The 26,410-nt window shown below is 40.8% G+C and overlaps 1 protein-coding gene across 10 annotated transcripts in view; it reads right to left on the bottom strand.

Annotated features, from left to right (window-relative positions):
• PRT6 (proteolysis 6) overlaps positions 1-26,410 on the bottom strand; it is a 65,219-nt gene that overhangs the window by 14,624 nt on the left and 24,185 nt on the right. Inside the window, exons 7-19 of one of the 10 annotated variants that reach the window (XM_011625793.3) lie at positions 23,199-23,399; positions 22,941-23,037; positions 22,385-22,862; positions 18,917-18,968; positions 18,184-18,826; positions 17,464-17,672; positions 16,806-17,347; positions 16,609-16,722; positions 16,385-16,451; positions 16,205-16,282; positions 3,182-3,250; positions 2,977-3,063; positions 2,659-2,843 (exon numbers count right to left, since the gene is read on the bottom strand). In XM_011625793.3, coding sequence (XP_011624095.1) covers positions 2,989-3,063; positions 3,182-3,250; positions 16,205-16,282; positions 16,385-16,451; positions 16,609-16,722; positions 16,806-17,347; positions 17,464-17,672; positions 18,184-18,826; positions 18,917-18,968; positions 22,385-22,862; positions 22,941-23,037; positions 23,199-23,399 — 2,625 coding nt within the window. In that variant the 3' untranslated portion in view covers positions 2,659-2,843; positions 2,977-2,988. Of the gene's footprint in view, positions 1-1,225; positions 1,479-2,658; positions 2,844-2,976; positions 3,064-3,181; positions 3,251-16,204; positions 16,283-16,384; positions 16,452-16,608; positions 16,723-16,805; positions 17,348-17,463; positions 17,673-18,183; positions 18,827-18,916; positions 18,969-22,384; positions 23,038-23,198; positions 23,400-26,410 lie in introns of those variants that run through there. The other 9 variants (XM_088874859.1, XM_088874860.1, XM_020668342.2 and 6 more) reach the window with 9 other exon arrangements.

Here is a 26,410-nt window from a genome sequence, read left to right as displayed (position 1 = left end):
CAAGTTTGGATTTATTTATTTATTTCGTTAGGGTTAATTCTTTTTTGGGAATGGGAATTGTAGTTTAGGGATTAAATTGGGTTTTATTTTATGTTGTGGGCAAGTTTAAGGGGCTCTAATTTCTTTAGGATTGGCATGGATAACTTTTCACAGTTTCTAGGATTTCATGACCTGTGGATATTGTACAAGAACCCCCAATCAAGATGCAAGTAATCCTATAGATGTTGTATCCACGCCTGTTTGAAATGCGAATTATAGATTCAATGTCATGGAAATGAGAATGAAAAACAAGAGACACGTTTTTTAGAGATATGGACAAATGGAAGTTTAACTCCTAAAGAGGCACTTTACGAAGCTTCCCGTAATTTGATCGATTTGGTCTATTTTGGTGGGGAAGTATTAGCTAAGTTAGAAAGAGAATATGGGTTGAGGGTTGATAGCATGACGTCCAAGAAAATATGGAATTTGTGGGAAATTTCCATTCTTTCTCTAGGATTAACATGATTAGTTAAGAAGCCATATAGAAAGGGAGTTGATGAGGGTATAATGTGAGCTTAAGGGAAGAACTACTAGTTTTTTCAGGGGCTCATGTAATATGATACAGAGAAGAGAGGAGAGAGGGAGATAGAGAGAAAAATACATGGAGGAGAGAGTTATTTTTTTTTCTTTTCAAAGGTTTTTATTTTAAGGGGGAGAGGCTTATGTTTATTGGACTTAATATATTTTTGGTGTGAAGAATATTTTTATGAAAGAAGAATAGAGCTGCTTCTTCCCCCTCGCTTGATTTACAGCCACATTTTATCTCCTATTTGTTGCTGACTTTTTTTTTTCTTGTTAGAGGTTCGAAAAGAGGGTGGATTTAATTTCTCACCTTCCTTTTGCATTAATGGGCTTGGGGTAAACCACTCCTTATCATGCTCACTGGTGTTGACTTTTTCACACTTGAGAACTCAAAACTACATAAAAATGACAAATACATGTTGAGAATTTGGGGCTTCAATAGAAAATGTTGTCGCTGCAACTTGCTTTGCATGTATGAGCAAGCTCATTTCAAGTGGAGAAGGTACACACCCATTACATAATCTAGCCCTAAATACGGGGTTTTCTGAGCAAACTGCAGATTCATATTGTCCCGAAGGCTGCACACCCCGTATTAAGGATTTGACCCTCGAAATACAGTATCACCCATGAACCACAATTAATCAACAGTCCAAAAGGCATTAAAAACAACAAAATACACATCCAAATTATAACCATGGACAAATGTGATAGTTACAACAAAATTGGAAGGCCCTACTCAAGACCCATCAATAGAGAACTCCCCAACATATTTGTACATGTGATGATTCAAAAATCTAAAGAAATACGAGTTCAGTAACACCTCCAACTGGTAATAACCAATTGTCCATGGCCTGAATTAATTTCCATTGTACCGTAGTTATAAGTTCCTATCCCACAAGCAAGTAGCCAGTTGTAAACTAAAGAAAAGTTGTTAGAACCTGGAGATTGAGATTTTTTTTCCTACAAATCAAATAACACGAACCCAACTTGGAGAATTCTCACAGAGCTATCACAGATCCAGTATTCATGGAAATTCGAATAGAAGATTTGAAGAGTTTTACTTGTTTCCTTAGACAATGGTACCGTAGAAATGACATATATGGCATCTCATAATTTAACAGTAATGCATGAATAACAAAATGTGCAATACTATACATAATCAAATTATTGTTAATTAATAAAGAACTTCATACATATCAAAAACCATAAATCAAGTAAAATAGTGCTAAAAGAGAATCTACATAGTGAATGATATGCCTTTAGAAGAAGGCCATTGACATACATCTAATGTTTGATCGTTCAACTCCTCAGTAAGTATTTTTATCAAAAGTTCATCTTTCATACCAGAACATTATTTTACTCTTTATGGTCGAGACAAATTCTTTCTCTCCAAAACCTTCTTCCTAAATGCTACAACATCGCATAGAATAACAAAATAAAAAAAAAGGATTGTACATTTTTTTTCAGTAGTTAACAACATATTTTGGTCAGTCTCAGACTAACTAAAATCAAGGCGAAGTATTGTATAATCCACCACCTGTGGAAGAACACTATAGTGCATAAGGTCACACCATTTAGTAATTGATAGTCATTGATTGAGAGAGGGGGACCAAGGAACATTACATGACCCCAATGGTGAGTCCTACTCTCTTCATCACCATCCATTGATTTGTAGAATAACATAATCAATCACTAAAGATTGTACAATTTTTCTAGCCGTTAACAACATATTTTGGTTGGATTCTCAGAATAACCTAAAATTAAGGGGTACTATTATCCATCACCTATGAAAGATTGTACAATTTTTCTAGTGAATCAAAGATTGTACTATTATCCATCACCTATGAAAGCACTGCAATGCATCACATCAACACCATTTAATAATGGATAGCCAGTAATGGAGGGTGTGGGACCCATTAGAACATTACATGACCCCAATGGTGGGTCCCACTCTCCTCATCACCATCCATTGATTTGTCATGTCCAATGGACTGCTTTTACCTATTGTCCCCGAATTCATAGTATAATAATAACTACAAACATAAAATCAGCTATATCGGAAACTAGTGAATAGATAAGAAAGTACAAGAAACTAACCAGAAAAACCATATGGGTGAAAATAAGGAGTTTACACTGGATATCATTTCACTTTCTCCATTTTGCATCTCCCTTATCCATATGTCCATCACCAAATATTCAGGGCCTTTATTTCTGAACAACTCAAGTACAAGGGCTTAACTGCTTCTCCATTTGAAGATTCTGTGACATCATGGGTAATCCATCTACATTGACACATTTATTGCTCATCAGAACAATCAAATTCCACGCATGGATAGAAGCAATTAACCATGACAACAATTGTATTGAAAGCAGCCTACGCATCAGTTTGAACAACAGTAAATCACAAGGGCTTACAATCATTAACAACTAAAAAGCAAAGAGTGTCTCGATGGTCGTATGGCGAAGCACTTCAGAGCTTTGATCAAGGCCATGTGAGACAACCTGCATGCAAGAACATTTTTAATCAAACACATATAAAATATGCTGTGGAAGAAAGACAACTTATTGAATGCTTAAAGCAATCACAAGAAACTGGACAGAGCAAGAACTGCAAATTCACCAAATGATTAAGAGCTGCATAGCGTTCCTCATTCAAATATAGCGGTTTTCCTCGTTGCATATCGATATCCTGTAAAATAAAAGAATATAAAATCAGTTCACTATACAAAAAATAAAGCAACAAAGTAATTGTAGTTGCCTGAACGACAGGCCACTCCACCCATCATTGTGGCTAAATGACAAGGTCTATGAAACAACTTTTTACAGCTGAACAAGAATAAGAATAGTAATCCATGGCTAACACTTTCGTCTAGCTAATAAAACAAGCAGAGTTAGCACAAGATTTGTGCATCGACTGCAACATCCTGAACCCTTAACCTCCCACCAACTACGAAGGTAATAGTGATTCACTTTAACTCTGCCAAAAAGGGTTTCGGGCAGACTCCTTCAGAAGGAAAGGATTCACTTCGTTATCTTATTTCCTTATTCAAGGTTTGTCGATAGGAGCAATCATCATTTGAGGACCAATGATATTTATTTAAGTGGCTACTAGTATACAGGTTTCTCACTTAGGAAGGCTATCAGAGAAGCCGTATTAGTCGTAAGGCTGTAGGCCACCCTTTACAGCCATCACCTTCTACAGAATCATACTGCTGGAGCATCTGACATGACAAGGCTGCCAAATATTTCTATTCCATTTTGCTTTTTTTCTCTTGGGATGCCCATCAAGGCATCATCAGCAGCATCAAAGCAATAATTGGTGTTTGTTCTCTTTGACCACTCCAGAACTAGTATAGCCACAAAAATAGTGTTCCGTTTTCAGGTACATGTTTCAACAATTTGTAATCTAAGACATCTAGTTAACGTTCCTAAATGATGAGATTAGGATCCCATTACCTCGGGTCCGATTGGATTATTACTATCTTCTTGATCATAGTCTCATATCTCATGGATTGAGACACAAGAAGCATAATCCAAATTTTGACTTAGCTATGGTCTACAATTTACAAATCAATGTTTATAATTATAGAACGCTCAAACCTCTTATCCACCAAAATTTTTTGAGAATGAGATTCCCCTTCTCATTCTCAAAATTTCCACAGTGCCTCCAAATGCCATCCAGACGTTCCCCGCCACTCAATCCTCCCCTCCACCTCACTATCCCCATCCCTCTAGCCATCTCCCCAGTAAGAACACCTCCTTGTCCTAACTCCAACCCACCCTCTTCTTCTATGACACTTACTGACGGCCTTTCCTCCTCCCCTCTCCTCTTCCATAGTTAATCTTGATTCACATACCCAGCCACCACCCAATCCTGCCCTCCACCATCACCATCCTCCTCCCTGTAGCCACTCCCGTCAACATAACTCTTTCCCCTCAAAGAGTCCCCCCTTGTCCCATCCCCTGTTATATGCCACTTATGCCCAACTCCTCCAATCAAAGAGATACCTTCCCCCCTCCCCTTCTTCTTCCCCAGGTAACACATAGCTTCAGGCTTCTCCCTCTCCGACCTCTTCCCCTCCGTCTGCTCCTTTTTCCATCCTTGTGGGGGGGAGTCACACTGCTTTCCTTGAAAACGATCTGAGACTCTTGTTAATTGGGAGGTTCTAGCCTCAACGAAATGATGCTAAAGGGATTCAGAGCTAGGCTGCTGAAACTTGGGACATCTCAGCACTTTCTTACCAGAAACTCTCATCTGAGGACTACCTATTCTCCTTCCCCTCGAAGGAGGCTTTGCTTAAATCCCTTCAGAGCCATACCCTTCGTTTCCATGGAGTGGCCTTGTCTCTCTCGCGCTAGAACTAGGCAGTGGATGTTGTAGCACCACAAAAGATATGGCTATTAGCCTCCTATTTTCCTCTTCATGTGTGGAATATAGACACTTTTCAGCAGATTTGGGAAGCTTGTGGTAAGTTTGTCTCTGTTCACTGGAAATCTGACGGGTCTCTTCCTCTTGACACCATGTGGTTGCTAGTCGAAACCCTCATTCCAGCCCAGATCCCCAAAGTCCTATGGCTCAAGAATGATAGCCTTTTCTTCAGATTCCCGGTTTCTTGGTCGTCTGCCTTCCCTTGATTGCCTGCCATGTTGGTGAGTCTGGACCACAATCCATGGTACACAGGAAGTCCACCATGCTCCGCACAGACTAGACCATAGTAACTCGAACACACCCTTCCAAATCCAATCACCACAATACATCCCATCATCAGAGGACCCCTCGGGAATCTCGATCCATAGCCCAAAAGACCTCCTCTCGGCCACGACATATGCAGGAATGCGTTGGCATCACTGCCCACCATCACAAGGTCGAGAATCCATCCGCCCATCCCCCTAGGTGGTTCATTCCAGTCATGCCGCCCATCGACCACGTGGCACCTTCCCATGCAACCCACAACGTGGCGACACGTACCCCCAAGCTGATGAACCAAATCGTGTTGAGAAAGCATTTTATAAGGACTTCCCAGCATTGCCCTCATCGAGCCGCACGCCTTTTGAAATACAGGTGTCCACCTCCACGTCCTCCAATCACCTTCCATCGAGCGGCAGGCCCATCACCACGCGCCCCCCTCTTGCCACACCGGTATCCCATCCGATGGTTGATCCCTTGCCAACCCATGTGCTCACTTTTCCGTCATCCAATAGCTACTCCCTGAGTGGCAAGCATGGCCAACAACAGTTGTCCACTAACCTTCCCTCTCCCCATCCAACAGCCATCACCACTCTCCAACCCGTGACCGCTGAGACGACCGTCAAGCAAGTACCACTCGTGCCTACATCAGTAGCCATTTGCTTCCCCAGATCTGTTTCATGCCTTAGCTCACTCTCTTCAGTCCCCCTCTTCTTCCTCCAACCTGCTTTCTGGCCAGGTCAACCCAGCCGACAACCCCCCGCCCCCCAAGGACTCCTTATACGATGTCGCAGAGCTCTGGTATGGTGACTAATCCTTTGGAACCCATCAACGATAGATGCATGCACCCTCCACAGCTTCTCCCCTCTCCTCCTCCAAATCTCACTTTGGCTAGCCTCCATGAACCTACCCAAAAGCCTCATCCTTCGATACCATATTTCATTCCAAACCCTTCCCACTCCTTTCCCAATCCCACCACTACTAGCCACAACTTCTCTCCTCAAGGTTTTTCCCACAGCCTCTCACCACCTCGCCACCACCTCCCCCTTGGCCCCCATCGCCCCTGATAGCCCCACCCAACACAACCTATGGCCCCAAAGTTCCTCTTCCCCCATTCTGAATTCGGCAGGGCCATGTACTTCTCAAGGCAGTGTCTCCTCATGCACATCCTTCAGCCCCCGTCAGTTCCTTTTTCGCCTAATGAGTCCACCCTACTCTTAATCTCCCCTCAGCAGACACCACCCCCCCCCCCCCCCCAACATCCCCCCCCACCCACATCCCCTTTCATCCATTCCTACTCCTATCTCCCTTACTCCAACACCCATTTGCCTACTACCCCCACCCAAACTCACCGACCCCTCCCCTTTCTTTTCCTTCACCATCCCTCATGAGCGAATCCCACCGTCTTCTAGGTGCAACCAAACACCCCTAGCCAATTCCGACATCCTCATGCCCTCTTCACCCCATGACTCATTCTCTCTTGACAGTGTCCATCCGGACTCTGTGACCTCAGTCAGTTCCACTTTCATCAATGACATGGACCGTGCCCAAGAAGATCCCATTGAAGTGGTAATGGGCTTCAAAGTCAACAGCCCAAGGGAGGTGTTGGAAGACTTCATCACTGTGGATACCAAATCATCCTTCAAAAAGAAGGAAAAAGAGAATTGTCCAACCTCCTCACTTTCAATGTAAACTACGATAAAGGACAGTCATCGGTTCCCCTTCAATCTTCACCAGCAGATTTGAGTGCTTCGGCCAAGCCTATACCAAGGCGCCCTTCGAGGCAAACCGACCAATCCCTACTTGCCCAATGAAGATATTAATGTGGAACATCCGAGCCTAGGCCACCACAAAAAAGAAGTGTGGTTCGAGACATATGCACCAAGTATTCCCCCTCCTTACTTGCCTTAATTGAAACCAAACTCCCGTCGCCTAACCTCCTTGACACCCGGAGTATTTGGGGGTTTAGGCCCTGTAGGTGGATAGCCCTTGAAGAAATTGGAGCCTCGGGTGATATTTGGGTACTCAAGGACCCCACCCTACATGATTTACTAGATTTTAACATAGACCATTTTTCGATCATAGTGATTGTCTCAAGACTATCTGACGGGCTGCCTTGGAAATGCTCCGTGGTGTATGGCCCCAATTCTGACAATCTAAGACCATCCTTCTGGGCATAACTGCAAACCTTAACGTCCCGATCCCTTGTCTATTGGTGTCTAGGTGGGGACTTTAAAATCACCTGGTGTTCTTATGACTGCAATTCCAACCAGTCCATCTCACCTGCAATGGTTCAATTCTTTCACTTTATTTTCCAACATCAATTGATCTATAGAGGAGGCCCAGTTGACCTAGTCCAACCACTCCCTTAACCTCACCCTCTTTAAACTTGACCGGTTTATCATCTCCTTGGAATGGGATCACACCTTCCCGGGCACCCACTCCACTGTGTTACCCAAACCCACCTCTGACCATCGACCCATATTCTTAGATACCCAAGCAATTTCTCGTGGTTCAAAGTCCTTTCGGTTTTAAGCATGGTGGATCGAGGAACCTAATTTTATACAATTTCTGACATCCTCCTGGAATTCCTTTCAACCTCAAGTCCACAAATGGGCAAGGTTTTAGGTCCAAAGGAAACTACAGCTGCTGAAAGCTTCACTAAAAATTTGAAAGTCTCACCATTCAGGGAATTTTCACTCTCAAAAGGAAACCCTGCTCAATGCAATTTATGAGTGGGATGTAGTGAAGGTGTCCATGCCATTGCTACCAGCAGAACACGAGTCTAGATCCAAGGCCAAATTCAAAGACTTGTCCATTCTTCGTAAGGAGGAGATCTACAGATTTCTAAGAGCTAAGGTCAGGAACCTAAAGCTGGGAGACCAGAAGACAGGTTTCTTCCACAAGATAGCAAACAGTAGAAACCGGGAGAACTCGATCATCCACCTGAAAATTGAGAATTCAGTTATTGATCAACCCATCCTCATCGAGCAGGCAGTTGTAGCCTTCTTTTCTAACCTCCTCACCTCCTTTTCTGGGCCAAGATCCATCATGCATGCCCTCACCTTCCTCACCCTGCCACTCGATAAAGCTACCTAGTTAGAATGTCCATTCTCAGAAGTCGAAATCCTCATGGCCTTAAATGACTTAATCTCCGATTGAGCCCCTGGCCCATATGGCTATCCTATGGCATTTTTCAAAAGTTTCTAGGAAGTAATTCATCTAGACGTCATCGATTTCTTTGCTGAATTCCACTTTGGAGGGGTGATTAACAAAGCCATGAATGCAACCTTCATTGCACTTATCCCAAAAATTGACGGGGCCGAAGAATTGAAGGACTTTAAACCTATAAGTTTGGCCAACAGCTCTTATAGACTGCTCTCCACAATCCTTACATCTACACTTAGAGCAGTCCTTTCCTCCATCATCGCTCCCACCCTAGGGGCGTTTGTCAAGGGCCGTCAGATTTTGGATGGGGCTCTAATTGCCCATGAATGCATCCACTCTCACTACTTAGCTAACACCCCAGGTCTGGTCATAAAATTAGATTGGGAGAAAGTCTACGACCATGTGGATTGGTCAGTCCTTGATGAAACCCTTGGAAGGATGGCCTTTGCTCCTAAATGGAGAAATTGGATTCGAGGGTACATTCCCGACCCCATCTTCTCAATTCTCATTAACTAGATGCCTAAGGGCTTCTTCCCAGCTAGAAGAGGTCTACGCCAAGGGTACCCTCTGTTGCAATCATGGTCGAGTTCTTTAGCACCTCCATCTCGAGACTTTACCAAGCTGGCCTCTTGAGAGGATTCCAATCTAGTAATAAAGGTCCATTTCTCTCCCACCTGCAGTACACGAACAACACCCTCGTCTTTTGCGACTCCTTGGTGCAACATGTTGATGCCCGGCTGCTGTTCCTAAAGTGTTTCCAAACGATGAGGGTTTGCACCAACTCATATGTGGTCCAGCTACTCACTGATAGATGGGGCTGCTCTATTGAGCACATACCGTCTAGTTACCTCGGACTTCCACTCAGCCCCGACTCTCTCAATGGAGTCATATACTTGACAAATTTGATCGGAGATACGTGGGCTGCAAAGGCATGTTCCTATCCAAGGAAGGAAGGCTCACGCTAATCACAGCCACCCTAGCCAACACTCGTGATTCAGATGTCTCTACTCCTTATTCCAGCCTCAGTGGCAGCTAGATCGGAGCGATTGATGAGGGATTTCTTCTGGTCTGAAGATCACAAACATAAGTTTGCGCCTACCTAAATTCCAGGGGGGGCTGGGCATCCGCAATCTTAGAAACCACAACAAGGCCCTCTTGGGCAAGTGGTGGTGGACGTATGCGACCCAACCTGGCCACCTATGGACGGAGGGTCATCAAGCATAAAAATTGCTTTGTAACGACCATTTGACCCCCCGATTGTAAAACTAGCGGGCATATCTCAAGATTCTAGAGGTCCGTCCTTCAAAGCCGAGACACCTTCCTCCAACATGTTCGATTCCGTTCATGAGGGGAGATTAGGGTCAAGTTTTGGACTGGTACCTAGATTGGCCACACCCCTCAGGGATTAGTTCTCCAATCTCTTTATTTTAGCCTAAGATGCTCAGTCCTCTGTGGCCGACAATTTTAGTGTCTTAGGATCCTTCGGATTGCGGACGCCCAATTTCAGGAGACCAGAACCTTTGGCCAAGAGACTTCACTATGTTTTTCTACCGTCATCTGGTGACGATAGGATAATTTGGGCCCCAACAGCCTTGGGGTTTATTCTCAGTATCCTCCTCCTTTTGAACACTCACCTGCAACACCAACTCCATTTCTCCCAACATTGCCATAACCTCCAAAGCGTGGTTTCCTTTCATACCACCTAGAATACAGTGTTTTGCTGGATTGTGCTCCATGAGAAAATATTGACAGTTGATCAGCTCCAAAGAAGAGGGCTGCAACTCCCTAATACATGTAATTCGTGTTTGAAGGATGAAGAGTCCAATGCCCGTCTTCTTCTCCACTGTGAACTTTCTAGAGCATTATGGAGAAACGTTTTGAATAGGTTCGGCCCTAGGTCACTCCGAGATCCATTCCCCATTTGTTTCAAGCTTTTCCATACACACCCTGGTCCAAGGTAGGGAAAATTATTTGGAAAGCTTCTATCTCAGCCATTATCTGGGTACTATGGATTGAAAGAAACCACAGAATTTCAGGGGTGTAAGATCCACAGTCGAACAATTGGCTAAGAAAGTCAGGAACCTAGTGGCCTTCTGGGCCACCAACCACAAGCTCTTCAAGGACTTCTCCTTCACTGATTTTCACAGCAACTGGCTGAATTTGATCCATATATCCTGCCGTAGAATCTCGTGGGCCTCGTCATGGAGACCACCTGAACAGGGAACTATTAAGCTCAATTTTGATGGCTGCTCCCTTGGCAACCCAGGACCTTCAGGAATACGAGGTCTCTTTCGATCTAGTGATGGATGCACTTTGCTTTCCTACTCGTGTCCTATTGGAGTGGAGGACTCCACTCTTGCTGAGGCCCTTGCCCTCTTGGAGGGCCTTTGCAAGTTTGACCACACCTGAAGTCCTGAGCTAGTGGTGGAGGGAGACGATAAGAACGTCACCGTGCATCTTATATCTCATCTTGGCCTTGGCATCTCGACAATAGTTTTGACGAGAGCTCACATGTAACATGTGGCCACAGAATTTCTTGGTGCCACGGCTATAAAGAAGCCAACTCAGACTGTAACAATCCTAAACTTTCAAAAAAAAAAAAAAAAAGGGACAATAAACTTTTAATAAGTGATGGTCCATATGAGCATGATGGTCCTTAGGGACCATCACTATTTTCAAAATCTTTTGACTTAAGCTTTTCTTATCTTATAACGCGGCTTGTAGTTTCTCTTACGTGTTGGCCCTTGACAATCCACTATGACGTGTAAGTAAATTAAATGTGCCACCTTCCTATGGTATAACCATGAGATGCGTCTTTTTAACTGAAACTTTTATCACTGAGCTCTTGTGCATACTGATTCCATAAGATCTACTGTAAACGGGCGGCCTTTTAGTGCCCCAACCAACATACACAAAAAGCATCAATTTCGTGAGTGATTATAAGTAAGTGACATCGTCTTCCTGAAAAATAGTCTGTTTTTAATAAATAGTGATATTTCCGTCCAGGATCTTTATTTTATCAGTTTTATGTGTAAGTGACCTCATTGTCTAGAAAAATAATCCATCCTTTTTAAAGATAAAATGAAATAATTATTTCTGCTTATTATCATGAATTTTAGGTGCGATAAATTTTATGCGCACACGACCTCATTATCTTGAAAAATAATCTTTTTAATAAAAATTGTGATATTTTATCTATGTTAGAAATTTTAAATGCTGTAAATTCTTAGAAAAATAAATTTATTTATTTTTCTTGGCTATTGTTAGAAAATTTTAGATACTATCAAATTATTAAAAATAAATGTGATATTTCTGCTTTTAGTAAAATTGTGATATTTCTTTCTACTGTTTTGAATATTTAGACATTGTAAAATTCATGTGCAAATGACTGCCTTATTATTGACATTTTTGCAATTGATTATAGTATTGTTGTGAAATGTTTATTTGGGGATTGATATCCCATAAATTGTGATAATTCCGTATTCTTGAATTTCCATAAAAGTTTTTCTATACATATTAAATTGGCAATTATGCTAGAATGCCTTTACAAACTGCTACCTTTCTAAATTTGAGCCCAAAATATTTGATTGGTTAAAATATAGGTGACCTACTTGGGACGCCAGTAGAGTATTTTGTGAAATCCTTTGAATTATGCACTGCCGTTAAAAGTGTTATAAGCATTTCAATTACTCGGATTATACTTAATTATGCATTTATTGAAAGTGAAACTGTTGATGCATTTCTGTTAATAGATCTCATTTTGGAAAATATTGATATCTTTCAATCATGATTATTTTTAGGATTATGATGATCACTTACTGAGTAGCCAAACTCATCAAACTATGGTAAACATTTTTTCAGGATAACTGCGAATTCATTTTGAGTGCTAGTCAAGATCAACCTTGGAAGATACTGTTATTGTGCTAGCTTTCTTTATTTACTTTGTAAGACCTCGCCACTGTAAATTTGTCCTATCAATAGATGTATATATGTTTTGCCTGTCACATCTCAGGAATAACAGTGTTGTAAATTCTTGGGGTGTGACACAGACGCTGATCGATTGGTCAAGGAGGGGGCCCATTCCAACTCCCCATTGGGGACCTAGGTTTTTGTGGCCACCATTTTCTTTCTTGCTCTCAAAGAAGCTTTTCACATTGTAAATCTTTTGGACCCTATTGGGTTCTATATAGAGTGACCCTTTTAGGTCACCATACTCTTTGTACAATTTATTATTCAGTAATTGTATCGAGATCTTTGATATTTGTGACCAGTGTTCCAAAAATACCGGGCGGCACCTTTTTTGCTCAAGACCAAGGGCTCACGACTTAATATGGCTCTCTTTTTTGGTCTTTCCCTCTTGATGTATTTTTGCAAGAGCTTATTGTAAATTGTTGTAATTGCGTGGCCTTATAAGCCCTTTTTGTATATGGTAGGCTAGCATCATTTTTTACTGAGTCACCCTTCTCTAGGGTGATATCGGACTTCAATGTAACTCTCTGCCAGTAACACAATGTTAACTTTATCAAAAAAAAAAATGTCGGGCAGCACTTAAGCACCCCAGGGGTCCAGGCTGCCCTGCACTAGGCAGGCGCCTAGAACCTGGTGGCCCAATAGAATAAAAATTTGTTTTAAGGTCATATTGTGTAAAAAATTAAAAAAATACATATTGAGACATATTGTTGTCCATAATTCCATGCATTTCAAATTCAAAAATCAAACTTTGATGCATAAGCTTCAAACCATTAGGCATTAGATCATATCCATAGTCCATATGATAATCCAAACTCCACGTACCCCATAGTCCATACCCTTCGATCCTATGGAAATCACAAAAATCTAAATTTTTGATGTCTCTCTCTAAAAAAGCTCTAATGGGGCTTAGCTTTGAAATGAACCTAAACCCCACTTTTTACAATCTTATTTTTCTCAAACAAACCCAAATATGCCCATCAACGAGGAGCATTTTCGCTCTTGCATGGGGCACAGGCCATGGGTAGCCACCTAGGGCTGGGCGTTAGGTGAATGCCTAGGCAGGTGCCCAGGCACCTAAGCAGCTGCGTAGGGCTGAGCGTTAGGTGCTTGCCTAGGCAGGTGCCCAAGCACCTAGGCAGCCGCCCAGGGCTTGGCGTTAGGTGCCTGCCTAAGGGCAGACTGCCTATTTTTACCGCCTAGGCAGCCCGCTTAGGCGAGCAATGTTTGTGACGCAAAGGGCGTGATTTTTTCTGCACATTTTTAGGGAAGCCAACCAAGACATCGATACCTTTGTCAATGAAGGGGTTCTTAGATAATCATTCTGTGTCGGCATAATTTCAATGTTGGAATCAAGAGATGACATCTCTTGAACTTTGTTTTTTGCTCTTGTTTCATTGCACTTCTACTGTAGCAATGAATTTTTTGTTAATGATCCAAAAAAAATTTTACATTTGTATGCGACGTTCTGTAAGGGCAGGCAGGGACCCAAGCATTGCTTATTCTAGAAGTTGATAAAAACATTCCAAGTGAAGAAAGACGGGTTTTAGTACAACTTGTTTCTGCTGATCACAAGGCAACCTTCCTTGGTTATGAACTTAGTCCCAAAACATTGTGATTTTTTGGTTAACTTGCATTAGTTTTATTAGGAAAGCAAAACAGGCCGTCAAACCAAATAGACAGTGAATACGGTTTCCTTCCAGTTGGATCACAAGTACTGAAAAAATAGAATATTTTCACCTAAGTTTTTCTATATGTTTCCCTCCAGAAGGATTTAAAATGTTTTGTGTCAAACTTATCCTAAGTTGTAGGCTAAGAGGATAAATGTGGACGGAAGAAATGCAATGAAAAATTGGTAACTTGTTATTAATAATTCCCCGTTAATTTCATAATTTTTACTAAAATGTTCCTATAAGCATGCATCTATCCACACTCCCATAAACACAACCTAGCGGACACACATTTGCATACACTATACAGCCCCTTAGGCATTGCCATTCCTAATCCTTCAGAAGTAGTATTTCCCCCTTCAAATGCATGCAACTAAGATTTGGATACACTTGTAGAGAAGAACAAATCAGTCAAGCGTATGCCACCATGGGTATGATTTCGATCTATTGTCCTTCTATCAATCTACCAACCAGCAGGTTCAAGATATTTTTAACCAATCTCTTCCTGATTATAAAGTAACAAGAAATGAAGTTGGATGAACCATGTATCCCTAAATAACGCTCGGTCTCAAGTTCGAATGCTACCATTGGCATATTAAAATTTTGTTCCTTTTGGAAACACGCACCTGGCTTGACATCTACAGCCATGATAATTGCACCATAGCAACCCAGGTTCAATTGCCATCCTGACCTACCCAAGTGAAACAAAGACATGATTGGAGAGGGACTGTTGACACACTAATATAACTGCATGCGAATTCTTTAGTTCTATTCTTTTTGTTCCTTTTGTTTCCAGTTGTTTCCTAAAAATAGTTTGACCCCTGTACAAATGCTAAACAAGTAACTAGTCTTTTGCATATGATAACAGTGGATGAAAATGAAAGAACCCATAATTTGTGAGAATTAAGCACAAGCTCCATTTACTTGTTTATAAACACTTCCTTCTGCAACCTCCAACCATCAAAAGCAAACTAAAAGAAGACACTTGGCCAGGGAAATGCTCCAGTTAGTACCGAACTCACCATAAAGTGAAAGAACTTCCTCTACAAAATTAATAAGTTTGGGCCTTTTTTTTCTCTGTTCATAAATAAGTGAGCCTCCAAGTACACAGATAGAACTCATGTATCTCTTCTTCTTTTCTTTTCTTTTTTTCTTTTTGAATGTTAACTTAGGACCACGATAGGATTAGAACTCCAGACATCATCTTGTGAAACCGTGCCACCCTGACCAACCAGGCCTGGAGGCCATTCCTTACTCGCTTGTCTCTTCTCATGCATGCATGCAAGCATGCATGAAGTGAAAAACCAATAAAGAACAGGATTAGAGACTCCAGAAACAATTGTCTGTGGATTCCTAAGACCTGGTTGAGCAAATGCATCTGATTCTTGCCCAAATGTATGAGATGTTCATTGCTTTCCATATTGCCCCAGAAAAAAAATCCAACAAAAATCCATGCTAACCACAATTGTCACTCCATGTTTACACTACAACATGTCTTGCATCATGTAATATAATTATCTCCACTACAACATGTCTTGCATCATGTAATATAATTCTCTCTTAACTATACCATAACATAGGCAATTAGGTAACTAGGACACGGAAAATCTTAATTATACCATAACATAGGCATTAGATAACTAGGACACAGAAAGGCTGGATGCTCTAGGGTTTCATGTCATTTACAGGGAAAGAACTAGGGATTGTATATGATAAGACCATTTATTTTTGGTACAAAGAGGTCACAATCACTATTATCCATTGAATGTGAAATCCGACTGATTGAAGTGTTTCACGACATTCGAGAAATTTTATTTTCGATTTAGAACCCAATCAATGATACATCCCCAACCAATCAATTTCACATCCAATTGGCAATAATGATTTTGACTCCTTGTTCAAAAAGTAAATGGTCTTATTACATATATATCCAAATTGTAACAGACGAGTGATATACTGATATACTATTATCTAGAAGAATTCGTTAACTTTTCAAAGAATATGGATATATTAGATTGATAATGACACAGATAGCTAGTGATATTGTGTGCCAAATTGGTTGAGCATGATATATATATACCTATATATATCTATATATATATATATATATATATATATATATAAAGCAAGCTTAGCAAACAGAACATACCTCTTCACCAAAGGCATCCAAGTAAGGGGAAGGCCATGGTGCTTGACGTGCGGATCTTTGCAATAAGATGGTAGTTTTCTGTTTGAAAAGGAAAGCGAAGAAATCATTTCAGGAAAAGAATGACATAAACAACCACTGCAGAATATCAGAAAGATGGGGAAAAAGATATAAGAACCAAACCCTGATCAACAAAAATACACCAATTCCGGCACCACAGGCTGTTGCATGAGATTGACAATCACATAACCTATTCAGTAATACAAAAACACATAACGATGTCAGACACACATAGTGGAAGTGGAAAGGAATAACCAGGAACCAAAAAAAATAAACCTAAAAGTTCAGTAGTACAAAGAAAGCACAAAAGGGAAGTTCTAAAAGAAATAAGTGCAGAGATAAGAAACCTGCAGCATGAACGCCGGTTTAAATTGCATAACCTTCCACATAACAAGCACAGTGCAGGAACTGACGGGTGATCCGAATTAATTTTGCATTCTCCACACTGCTGTTTTATATACCTGACAATAAAGTTTTAAATATTCCCAGTGTCATACACGTCAGTAATATCAGAAAAAAATAGGTCATCAATTTTGAGACAAACCTCTGTAAGAGATCCTGGTAAATAGGCGGTAGACACATCAACTGAAATGGAATAGCAGGAGTAGAGAGCATGACATGCCCATAAGAACGAACTCCTGATGACTTAAAGAAGTGTTCACACCATTTCATGGCTAAAGTCTGCACCTCTTCACCCTCGAGGACATCCTCCAATGGAGAAATCTGAAACATGTTCTCAAGCTCTAGAACTTCTTCAAGCTCCAGTGATATCCTATCAATGCTTTTCATTTCATCAATGCTCATATGTGAGGATGATCTCTCCCACACATGAGAGGTACCATGAAATGGAGCAGACATTGAAGATTTTAGCAATTTTAACAATAATGCACATCTACGAAGATATGGCAAGGTATATCTACGGATCATCGTAACAGGAGGGCAAGAGCCATCAAAATAATTGGATCCAAAATGCTGCTCATTGATTAAAGCTTCTCCCAATTTCTTGTAAATAGAAGTAACAAGGCGACCACCAGAATTTAGTTCTGATATATCAAAGACACGTTTCTTGCAACAGGTGATTACTGCCTGCAATAAGATAACAAACAAAATTTTATCTAACTATCTTAGGGCTTCTGGCAAGTAAACATTTCTAAGTTATAGTATCATATATGTCAGCTGAGACTAAAAGCAGTTAGTTTTACCTGAATCATGCAGACGACATAGAACAAATGCACAAGAGATATGAATGATTCTTCTGATAATGGAAAGGCAAGTGGAAGACAAAATAGCACCCACATGAGAGAAGAAAAGGGATCATGAACAAGCACTGGATCAGCAGCCCGTTTCCAGAAGCGAATATCAGGGCAGAGTTTTCCCTTGTCAAAATTCTTAAGAAGTGATGATAAATCACCTGCCAATCACAAAGAACTCCTGATTTAGCAACAAAACCACCACCACATATTTCATACTAGTGTGTGTGAGTATTGATCATTATATTGCAAAAACGATGGATTTACAGAAGACAATTGCATTACGTTTCATAAATATCACACTAGAGCTCTTGTTATTCATCAAATAAATAAGCACTGGCATGGAAACTCAGTCTAGCATTTCTAGCATGAATATCTGAGCATGCATAAAAAAAAGGCAATTTATCAAGATACCCATGAGTTATGAACTATTTAAAATTTTACCTATATTGTTTGATTTCATTTCAAAGTACCCATGACAAGACACATGGTCATGAGTAGGAATAGCTGCAAATGTATAAAATGCTAAATAGTGAATCTCTCATAGGTATTTTGATAAATTTCCCTAAAAAAGCAATTTAGCTAACGACAATACTCTCAACATTATAGACGGCTAGACTCATAATCCAGAGACATCGCAAGGCATTAGAAAAACAAGGCAAAGAAGCATACCTCTCTGGGTATCTTTGTAAGACTCATCCAAAGAAGAGCCAGAGCAAATAGAGCCCAAAAAAAGTCGTATCCCCCTATATCTCATAAGCACCAAACTACGGCTCTGAATCTGCGTGGCTTGGCAAACTTGAAGTAGAAGACCCAATATGAATCCCATGGAAGAATTAGCCTCCTTATAAAGAGCTTCCAGGCTGGCTTGCGAACTCCTAATAGGCATATTTGGTTTTCCATGCCGAGCAGCTATCTCGGTTGACATCAGAGAGTACCTAAGCACATCCCAAAGAAGCAGAGAGGAGCAAACCCTCCCAGATGCTGATAAAGTATTGCTCCTCTCTGAGAAATACATCTTACTGAGAGCATGAAACACAGATTCAAGGGCCGGTTTCATTTGCTCATCGATTCTTGCAGAGATAACTCCCCGAGACCCACTCCTTCCAACTCGATCTTCAGCCCCCTGTAGTAATGATAAAGCTTGACGAAGACGAAGACCATGAGATACTGAAACTGATGAGTGAGCGGATTTCGAACTAAAGTTTTTTGAAAACAACATATGCTTCTGAATCTTGTTTGATGGATAACCATCGGGAACTACAGGCAGGACTGAATTTGCCAGCCTTCGGCATACTGGACAAAGGAATTCTCCCTATAAAGCCATAACAGAAAAAGATAAGAAAGTATGCAATGTTCAACAACTCAATAAAATAAAGTACTAATGCATGAAATGAAAAAGTACCTGATCTGGATCCACAATGTGCACTCCTTCAAATATGATTCTGCTAATATATCTGCATCAATATATATATAATGACAAAATAAATGTGCCTTATCCAGAGAACTAGAATAGTATACTCATAATTTTTTAACTTATTATGCATTCCACTATCAACTTAAGACATGAAGATACATAATCACAATGCACAAAGGAGGTACTCAAACTTCATGAAAAGCAGATCTTCTTATACAATTGTTAAGACCAAAGGGAGAAGATATTGCATAGGAAATATAGGCCCAAACAAAAATAGCTAAGGAAAAATTCACGACAATCCCTATCCTCAACCAACAAACCCCCTGACATACACCTTGACAATGAAGCCATCATAGAAAAGATGCAAAAACAGTATGCAGTCTAGAATCCACACATCCCTAGCATTTACAAATCCCTATAATTGGTCTCTTGGCAAATCACCTGGCATGGATGAGTTAGGTAAAGGGTTCTAAAGTGTTAGACAAATTACAAAAGTATAGATAACCCACAAGCTGGGTGCTCTGTACAAAAACCATCAAAGAGGGCTCAAAAAATGTTCTACACTGAGAAGATGACGTAGAAAGCGAGATACAAAAATTGGAAGACTGAGAGCTCAAAAAGTCGACAAAAATCCCTTGATTGGTATCTAGTGCTGCTCCCTATCTAGCGATGCATCACTGCTGCATTGGCCTGTCTCCAAGTATGTTTCCACGAAATGCGCATAAGCCAGCAGATGTCTAAAATTTCATCAAAAACATGATCCACTCTCCAAGGATAGGGTGAGGATATGGAGGCCCAGGTGATGACATTTTTGAAGTCACCCTCGACAACCAATTCCGGGCTCCAACTGGGATTGAAATTCCTAAGGCCCCCAAAAAAGCCAAAGCCTCCATAGTAGTAGAGTCCATATGGCTGATGATTGAATGAAGTAAAAGAGAGTACTGCCATCCTTGTCTCTGAAGATTCCTCTGATACCTGAGGGGCCCGGGTTCCCAAGGGAACAGCCATCGAAGTTGAGCTTTGATTGGCCGAGTTCGAGCAGTCTCCACAACAAAGCACGTGGGATACTAGTAGGCCTCGAGTTCAACAGCACTTGCCAGTCTTGGTGGAAGTCTGAATAGGAGAAGTGCTTGAAGGAGTTGTGGTTTTTGGGCCAGAAGGTGGCCAAGGTTCTGACCCTGACTTACAAGATTTCAATTGTAGCCTTCTCCCCATGGAAGGTCCTACTATTTCTCTTGTACCAGATAATCCACAATATGGCAGCCACTGACGCCAGCCAAAGGAGTATACCCGACCTGGTCCACAGAGGAGAGTGAAAGAGGGCAAGAAGGCGTGCTGACCTCAGAGTCACCCATGACCAGTTGAAAACTTGGAGGTCTCCCCAGAGAGATCCGGACAAGTCACAATGTATGAAGAGGTGTGCATTGGTTTCTTCCTCCTCAATACACACAACATCCGTTGCATAATGCCAGACGCCTTCTTTGGTCCTGATCGGCAGTCGAGGCTTTCACCAATAGGCTATCCAATTAAAGACTTGGACCTTGGGAGGGATGAAGGAGAAGCAGGCTTTAGCTGGTATGGAAGGTGGTGCTGCTGGTAGGGTAAGAGTGAGGTGATTTTGCAGTAGAAAGAGGATACCGAGAATACACCTGTGGGGGGCAGGTGCCCAAATAATCTTGTCAAGACCGTGGGTGGGAGGAACACAGAGTGAAGAAGGGATGACATAGCCAAGAACTCTTCCACCTCGTTGCCCGCTATGGCCACCTAAAGTTGGAATTCCAAACTCTAGCAAAGCCCAACGGCTCAAAATGGTCGGCAACAGTTACATGAGTGTCACGAGCTAGGACGAACAGATTGTGGAATTGCTTCATCAAAGGAGAACGACATATCCAAAGGTCAAACCAGAAAAGAACTCTGTCACCTTCTCGAGGTCGGAAATGGATGTTGTCTAAGAAGAGATTGTAGCTGCAGAATAAGGATCTCCAAAGGCTAGAGTCTTCTACTGCTCCTGCAGTGAGAAAGCCAAGCATCGGTTCCACAGTGGTACTTGTGCCGGAGGACATCTTTCCAGAGGTGGTTCTCTTGTGTGGTGTATCGCTACCACTCCTTACCTAGGAGTGCTAAGTTGTTTGATTTGAGGCTGCAGATGCCTACACCTCCATGGGATTTGGGCGAGGCGAGCAGACTTTCGCCCAGGAGATGAGATGATACTTGGGACCTCCCACTCCTGACCACAGGAAATACCTCATGTGCTGTTCCAGCCCAGCCACGACTAAGGCGGGCACGTGAACGATAAACATCTGAAAATATAGGGACGTTGGAAAGAGTGGCCTTGATAAGGGTCATTCCCACCGTAGAGGAAAGAAATCTACCCTTCCAGCCACCTAGAGTTTACAATGTGGAAAGCCATAAGACCATGCTAAAGGTTTATGTCTAAATTTTGGAGAGCAAACTAGAAAAAAATTTCTGTAATGTTGCAGATAACAGGAGGTAGCTGGAATGACATTGCAGGAACAAGGAAAGACAATGCCTCGTTAAGCAGGAATTAGGTGTAGTTCACATCACAAGGCACAACATAGACAAAGCAGATGAGTGACTAAAGAGAGATCATCAATTACAACATGGAAATCTCTTGAATTCTTATAAGCCTCTAATATAACCAAATCACAGCAAAAATGACAGAGTCAAGTTCGCCTTACCTCTATCGGTTTATAACGAAGCAAATGCTATTAAGAGTTGGTACTTCTAGGCCAAAATGTGTTTCAGGAATCTCTGAATGTCGAAAAAATATCTCCTTTACTTTTCACAAAGTATCAAGCGCTTAGCTTTTCAAGCTTTTGGAAGTATCGAGACAAATAACTGAACATTCTCATTAACAAGTAATTACGGGTGATAATTAAAATAACAATGAGATATGACCTATTTAACAATTAACATTTTATCCATTATGTTTGACTTAATTTTCAAAATACCCATCAAAAAACATGATCATGAGTTTGAATAGTTGCAAATATGTAAAATGTTGAATAGTGCATCTCTCATGGGTATTTGGATAAAACATTTCCCGAAAATATAATAACAACGTATGTAATTTTCATGATGCAGTAATTCTAATCACGTTCCCCATTGTTCTGCATGTAAATATGTCTTTCAAAAATCAAAGTTTCTAAACATAGTCAGCAACATAAACCACATGGTTCTTGGGCATGCACTTCCTGCAAAATGGACAACTAAACAAGCAAAGAAGTAACAAATATCAGATAGCAATAAAATGGACATAACTTTCATGTCATGATATTCTAGCACACCAAGGTACCTTCATTTAGCATGCTTATGAACGACAATTTCTAGATAGACAATCTGAATCAGAAGTGAAAGTACAGATAAGGTAACAAACCCTAACACTAATGAGTTCCATACACAACCTGTTATTATCCTGAACTAAGTACTGTATACCTTTGTCTAAGTGATTGCAAGTAACGATCACGGCACTCTTGATGTACAGCATGCCCACAAGAAGAAATATGGATACCGTCACAGTCTACAGGGCCAAATCCATCAAAGGATAAAGACTGACAGTCCGGGACTGAAGATGCACTCCTATGAGGAAGAAACCCATTCTCAGCAGCAAGTTGCTGCTCCGAAAGCTCTCCGGGTAATGATTCAGCATATTCTCTAAGAACATCATCATCTGCATCCCTGCTTGTCACTGAGCCGTCCATTGAGTGTGAAATGGGTGAATTCTCTTCATCATTGTTACTTGAGCTTGATGGCATATAGGAGTTACTTTGCTGACTGGAATTGGGAGTATCGTGTTCCATCATAACTGAAGAAGACGAAACATTTTCATTTGATCCATAAGATTCAGAGGGATGTGCTGACTGTGTTTCAGAAGGAAGTTGCACGCGAACGTTGTCCAGAAAATCATCAACTTCTGCGGTCTGACGACCATGAGAGACCACATTCACTGCATTCCGAATTAACTCCACTAAGTCAGCATGAGTAATCTCACCTGGACCTCTTGTATAAGCAGCTTCATCCTTGTCCTTGTGATAAATTTGATCCCATGATGGGGGGCCTTTCTCCAGAAGACTCAAAAGGCGAGATTTCTGACATTGTTTAGAGAAGTATAGAAAAGTTTCATTAGGTATCGTTAGAGAGACAAGTACTCAGAAACTTATAATAAACATTCAGATCAAAGTGATGCACAAAAATTCCATAGATAGAGCATATTCAGCAACCAAGTTCAACGAAACGAGCGATTTCTAACCTGGAGAAGAACCAGAAAAGACAGTGGACTTCTAGATTCTGAATCTCGACATAGAGAACAAAAAACTGCATTCGGCTCTTCAGAATTACGTGTGTCATTGAACATGAATTCTTCCGGTTTAGATCTTGACAACTCTGACCCATCATCTGGCATAGTGTTGAGGCTAGCCATAAACTTTGACTGTGCTGCTCTCATCTTCTCCTGCAGGTCACATTGATATAACAGAGAGTATGCCATTGTAAGGCATATAGACAAGACCAACACGCAGAACTCAAAAGGCAGTTGTTCAATTCTATCTGAAAGCACGTTGTTCAGGAAATTTTTCATGGTGGCCTCTTAACCCATAGAAAAAGAACAGGCTTTACAAAGCAGCATATCATTTTGGTTACAATAATTACTAATAATTTAAAAATTATTGCAGAGCCATGTGCAATCATCACCATGTTAATACGTATGTTATATGTGGCTTTCAATTTACAGACATGCACCTCTCTTCCGTTCAGGTAAATGGCAGCAGCCTAGTCAGAGATAATATTATACACTAAACTGTTCAGGTCAACCTGACGATGCTGATACCTCAATTGGTTATTGTGAAAAATATAGAGGACTCCAGAATTTAGATGACAAAAAATTCCCAACAATTGAAACTGAGGTTAGGATGTGTAGAGACCAATGTTTAAAAAAACGGACCGCCAGGCGCCTAGGCGCCCAAAAAACATTTTCCTCACACTTGGACCTGGGCACCCCAACACAGGCGGCTGTACCTGGGCAGGCACCCAGCACAGTTTACAATTTTTTTTTTTCAACTTCGCCCAAAAGGGCAAAGGGGGTCATTTTGACCCCCAAGTTTGTATAAAATAAGTTTAGGGGTTTATTTTCAACCCCAAACTGAAAAACAAAAACAAGAAACCCTCAATTTTAAATATATTTATGAGAATCTAAAGCAATTGCTGAGAATTGAAAATACTTCTTGTGGATTGAAAAAGTTGGTTTTTCTGATTAAAATTATTTTTAGGGTGCTATTGGTGTTATTGGAAGACTTTTAAGTTGATTCGTAGCTCAACTGAAATAGCCAACATCGAAGATCAGAGATTGGGTAGAAAAAGTCAATCTATAATCTTTATTTGAGATTTATTTTTTCAATTTGAGATGTCTTCTGCGGGGTCTACTAGGGGCGGAGATCCGGGTTGGAAATATTGTGTTAAACCGGATAAGAATGACAAAAATAAAATTATGTGCAATTTCTGTGGACATGTTTCTAATGCCAGCATAAATAGATTTAAGAAACATCTTGTCGATATTAGAGGTGATGTCGTCCCATGTAAGAAAGTCCCAGATCTTGTAAAGAAAGAAATTTTGGAGTACATTGAAGCTGAAAAGAGTAAAAAAGTTACAAAAAAAAAGGATATAGCAGAATTAAAGTCAGGGGTTCATATTTTTTATGACAATACTGAACTGAAGAAGAGAATGATGAAGAGGGGGAAGAAGAGGTAGCCAGGGTTGGTACTCATAGCTCTAAGACCAAGAGGGCTTTTGGGTCTAAGAAGGCTCGTACGAGAGGACCTATAGATAGTTTCTTTACACCTAGTCTTGAGACTGTAATTGAGAAAGGTATGGGAAAGGGGAAAAAACAGGTGACAATTGAAAATAGGTTTAAAAAAGATGATAGAGCCAGGGTGATTCAATATATTGCTCGGTGGTTTTACCATGAGGGCATTTCTTTTAACACTGGTAGTTTGAAAAGCTTCCATACAATGTTGGAAGCCATTGGGCAATTTGAGCCAAGTTTGAAAGCTCCAACTCCTTATGAGATTGGAGAGCCACAACTGAAGAAAGAAGTCGAGTACACTAATGAATATCTCAATACTCATGAGGGATGGGCTAAATTTGGGGTTTCTTTGATGACAGATATGTGGAGAGATAGGAGGAGTAATAACATGAATTTATTAGTAAATTGTCCCACGAGTACAGTTTTTTTGCGCTCAATCGATGCTCCCAATGATGTTCATGATGCGCATTATGTATTTTCTTTCATTGATAAGGGTATTGAGGAGGTTGGGGAGGAACATGTAATTCAAGTGGTCACAGATAATGCTGCTTCCAATCTAACTGCAGGTCATTTGCTTCGACAAAAGAGGCCTCATATATTTTGGACTCCTTGCGCCGCGTAGATCTTATGCTTGAGGCAATTGGTGAATTGCCTCCTATTAAAAGCATTATTTTTAAGGCTAAGGAGGTTACAATCTTCATATACAGTCACATACTTACCCTTAACATGATGCGCAAGTTTACAAAAAAGAGAGAGCTAGTGAGGCCTGGGGTCGCTAGATTTGCCACTGCCTTCCTTAGTCTACAGAGCATGTATAAGTGCATTTAGGTCTATGTTTGCTTCAAAGGAGTGGAGTAAATGTAAGTGGTCTAGAGATGCCAAGGGAAAGAAGACACGAGATATTATTCTTTCGAAATATTTTTGGAGTGGGGTGAAGCATGAGTTATTAGTATTTCTTCCCTTGGTGAAGGTCTTGCGCTTGGTTGACGTTGATAAGCCCTCCATGGGCTTTATATATAGATGCAATGGAAAGGGCTAAAAATGAGATTGTAGAGAATTTGGGTGATGATGCAGTGAAATATGCCCCAATTTGGGAGATTATAGATGATAAATGGGATAGGCAGCTCCATAGACCGTTGCATGTAACAGGGTACCACTTGAACCCCAAATTCTTTTATGCAGATGCAGATATTGAGTCAAAAGGGGTAATTATGGATGGTTTTAATGAGTGCCTTGAAAAATTAGTTCCTAATCCAAATATTCAAGATAAGTAATCAATTGAAGAGCTAATTTCGTACCAGTGTTCTTTGATGTCATTTGGAAAAGATATGGCATTAAGGCAGAGAAACAAAGATGAACCAGGTAATATTCTTTTGACTTATGTACTTTTGTTTTATAAAATATAAATTTATAATTTTCTTTCAAGTTCTGATAACATTAAATGCTTAAATTAATTATAAAGGTTGCCCACATATTGCAGCCCAATGGTGGAGACAACATGGGAGTAGCGCTCCCAACTTCCAGAAGATGGCTATGCAGATCTTGAGTTTGACAGCTAACTCTTCTGGTTGTGAGCGCAATTGGAGTTCGTTTGAGATGGTATTTTACTATTTTACTATTTTAAAAGAATAAAATTTTATATGTTTTTTTTGTTTATAAGTTC

Source organism: Amborella trichopoda, chromosome 8 (genome assembly GCF_054954075.1).
Source record: "Amborella trichopoda isolate Santa Cruz 75 chromosome 8, AtrichopodaSantaCruz75HAP2 v2.0, whole genome shotgun sequence".
Classification (NCBI taxonomy): Eukaryota; Viridiplantae; Streptophyta; class Magnoliopsida; order Amborellales; family Amborellaceae; genus Amborella; species Amborella trichopoda.
Note: the sequence above shows the minus strand (reverse complement) of the source record. Positions and strands in the feature narration are given on the sequence as shown.